The sequence below is a fragment of the Plasmodium fragile genome (assembly GCF_000956335.1).
Source record: "Plasmodium fragile strain nilgiri unplaced genomic scaffold supercont1.9, whole genome shotgun sequence".
Classification (NCBI taxonomy): domain Eukaryota; phylum Apicomplexa; class Aconoidasida; order Haemosporida; family Plasmodiidae; genus Plasmodium; species Plasmodium fragile.
In genome coordinates, this window is record NW_012192589.1 from 55116 (window position 1) to 56609 (window position 1494).

At 47.6% G+C, this 1494-nt stretch overlaps 1 protein-coding gene across 1 annotated transcript in view; it reads right to left on the reverse strand.

Moving 5' to 3' along the window:
• AK88_01064 (caltractin) overlaps nt 1-958 on the reverse strand; it is a gene marked incomplete at both ends in the record, with an annotated part of 4066 nt that extends 3108 nt beyond the window's left edge. Inside the window, 4 exons of the mRNA XM_012478702.1 lie at nt 145-225; nt 383-469; nt 636-703; nt 835-958. Coding sequence (XP_012334125.1) covers nt 145-225; nt 383-469; nt 636-703; nt 835-958 — 360 coding nt within the window. The remainder of the gene's footprint in view (nt 1-144; nt 226-382; nt 470-635; nt 704-834) is intronic.
• Nucleotides 959-1494: the final 536 nt, after the last annotated feature.

A 1494-nucleotide genomic window follows, 5' to 3' on the forward strand; every position in this document is an offset into this window, starting at 1 on the left:
GAGACTCCATCTCAAAAAAAAAAAAAAAAAAAAAAAAAATAGATAGATAGATAGATAGCCAAATGAAGTGACAAAAATGGCTAGCTGGGATAAACGGGGAAAAGAGGGTGTCCCCAAAAAGAGTGAGAAAAAAACGTCACACACCTTGAAGGATATCTTTCCCGTTTCGTCATCGTCGAACAGGCGGAAGGCCTTCAAGATTTCTTCCTTCGGGTCTCGCTCACTCTGTGGTGGTGGAAGTTTGTGGGGTGATAGCAGTTTGTGGAGGGAAGTGAAGGACGTGTGCAGGGGGATACAGTGGGCTCAGCGATAGCCCAAACAGGCAGGAATACACACAATATAGCTCGGCATCGCTTCTGTGTAATGCCGCTTTTTTGCGAACCATCTTGATCGTCATGATGTCGAGGAAGTCATTGAAGTCGATGGTGCCAGAGCCGTCTTGGTCAACGTCGGAGATTATTTTACGAATCTGAAGAGGGGGCGGGGGAGGGGGGGAAGTGATGGGGAGCACTTTAAGGAGGCTTCTGCCCCTACGTAACCGACCCTACGTGACGAGTGCGCGTGTGTTGATTATGGAATATCGCTGCGTGCGTCTTATTTTATTTTCTTTTTTTTTGTGTCCTTTTTCACATTACGTCCTCCTTTTTGGGTTCGAAGCCCAGGGCCCGCATGGCAACCTTCAGCTCCTTCGCGTCGATTCTTCCTGTGGGGAGTGATGAAGCGCAGGGACGTGCAACATAAGCGTGCGGACCTATGTAACGGCTACCTATGAGGAAACAAAACATATGCTTGGTAGTTGAGTCGACAGAGAAACAAACACCCGCTCACACATACCCGTGCCATTGGTATCAAATAAATCAAATGCTTCTTTTATTTCGAGCTTTTGCTCCTCGTTCAGTTCGTTCCGTTTGCTTCTGGCGTTGCTGCTTCGAATCATGTTGGGGGGTTTCCTGTTCATTTTAGCCTGGCTTCGCGCATAGGAGAGGGGGAAAGGCGAACTGGGTGAATAATGGCCACTCCACGTACCGATACACGCTTAAGGCACACCATGCACAGCTACACATAATGCGCCCTCTGGCTTACGAGATGGGTATATTCTCCAAAGGGGGTAGACGGCGGGGCAAATCCTTTTCGTTCCTTCTTCGCAGCACCTCCTCCTTGAGGAGTGACAAAACAAGGGGGGGCAGAGTGACCAACTGGGAAGCAACCGAGTAGCGAACACTCCCCCGTTGTCCCCTCAAACGGAGCTTCGCCAAAAGTGTGCACACTCAGTGGTGTCAAATTTTTTTCCTTCACCAATGCGCGTGGCGTAAATGGGGAAAATACAAACGGATGCTCTTCCCTTATCGCGAAAGAATGCGAATGATCATAATATGAGAGAGAGAGAGTGGTCAGACGTCTTCATGTCAGATTGAAAAAAATTCCACGAAGGGAACTCAACAGAGCAGTTATTACGCAAAAGGGGAAATAAAAAAAAAAAAAAAAAAAAAAAAA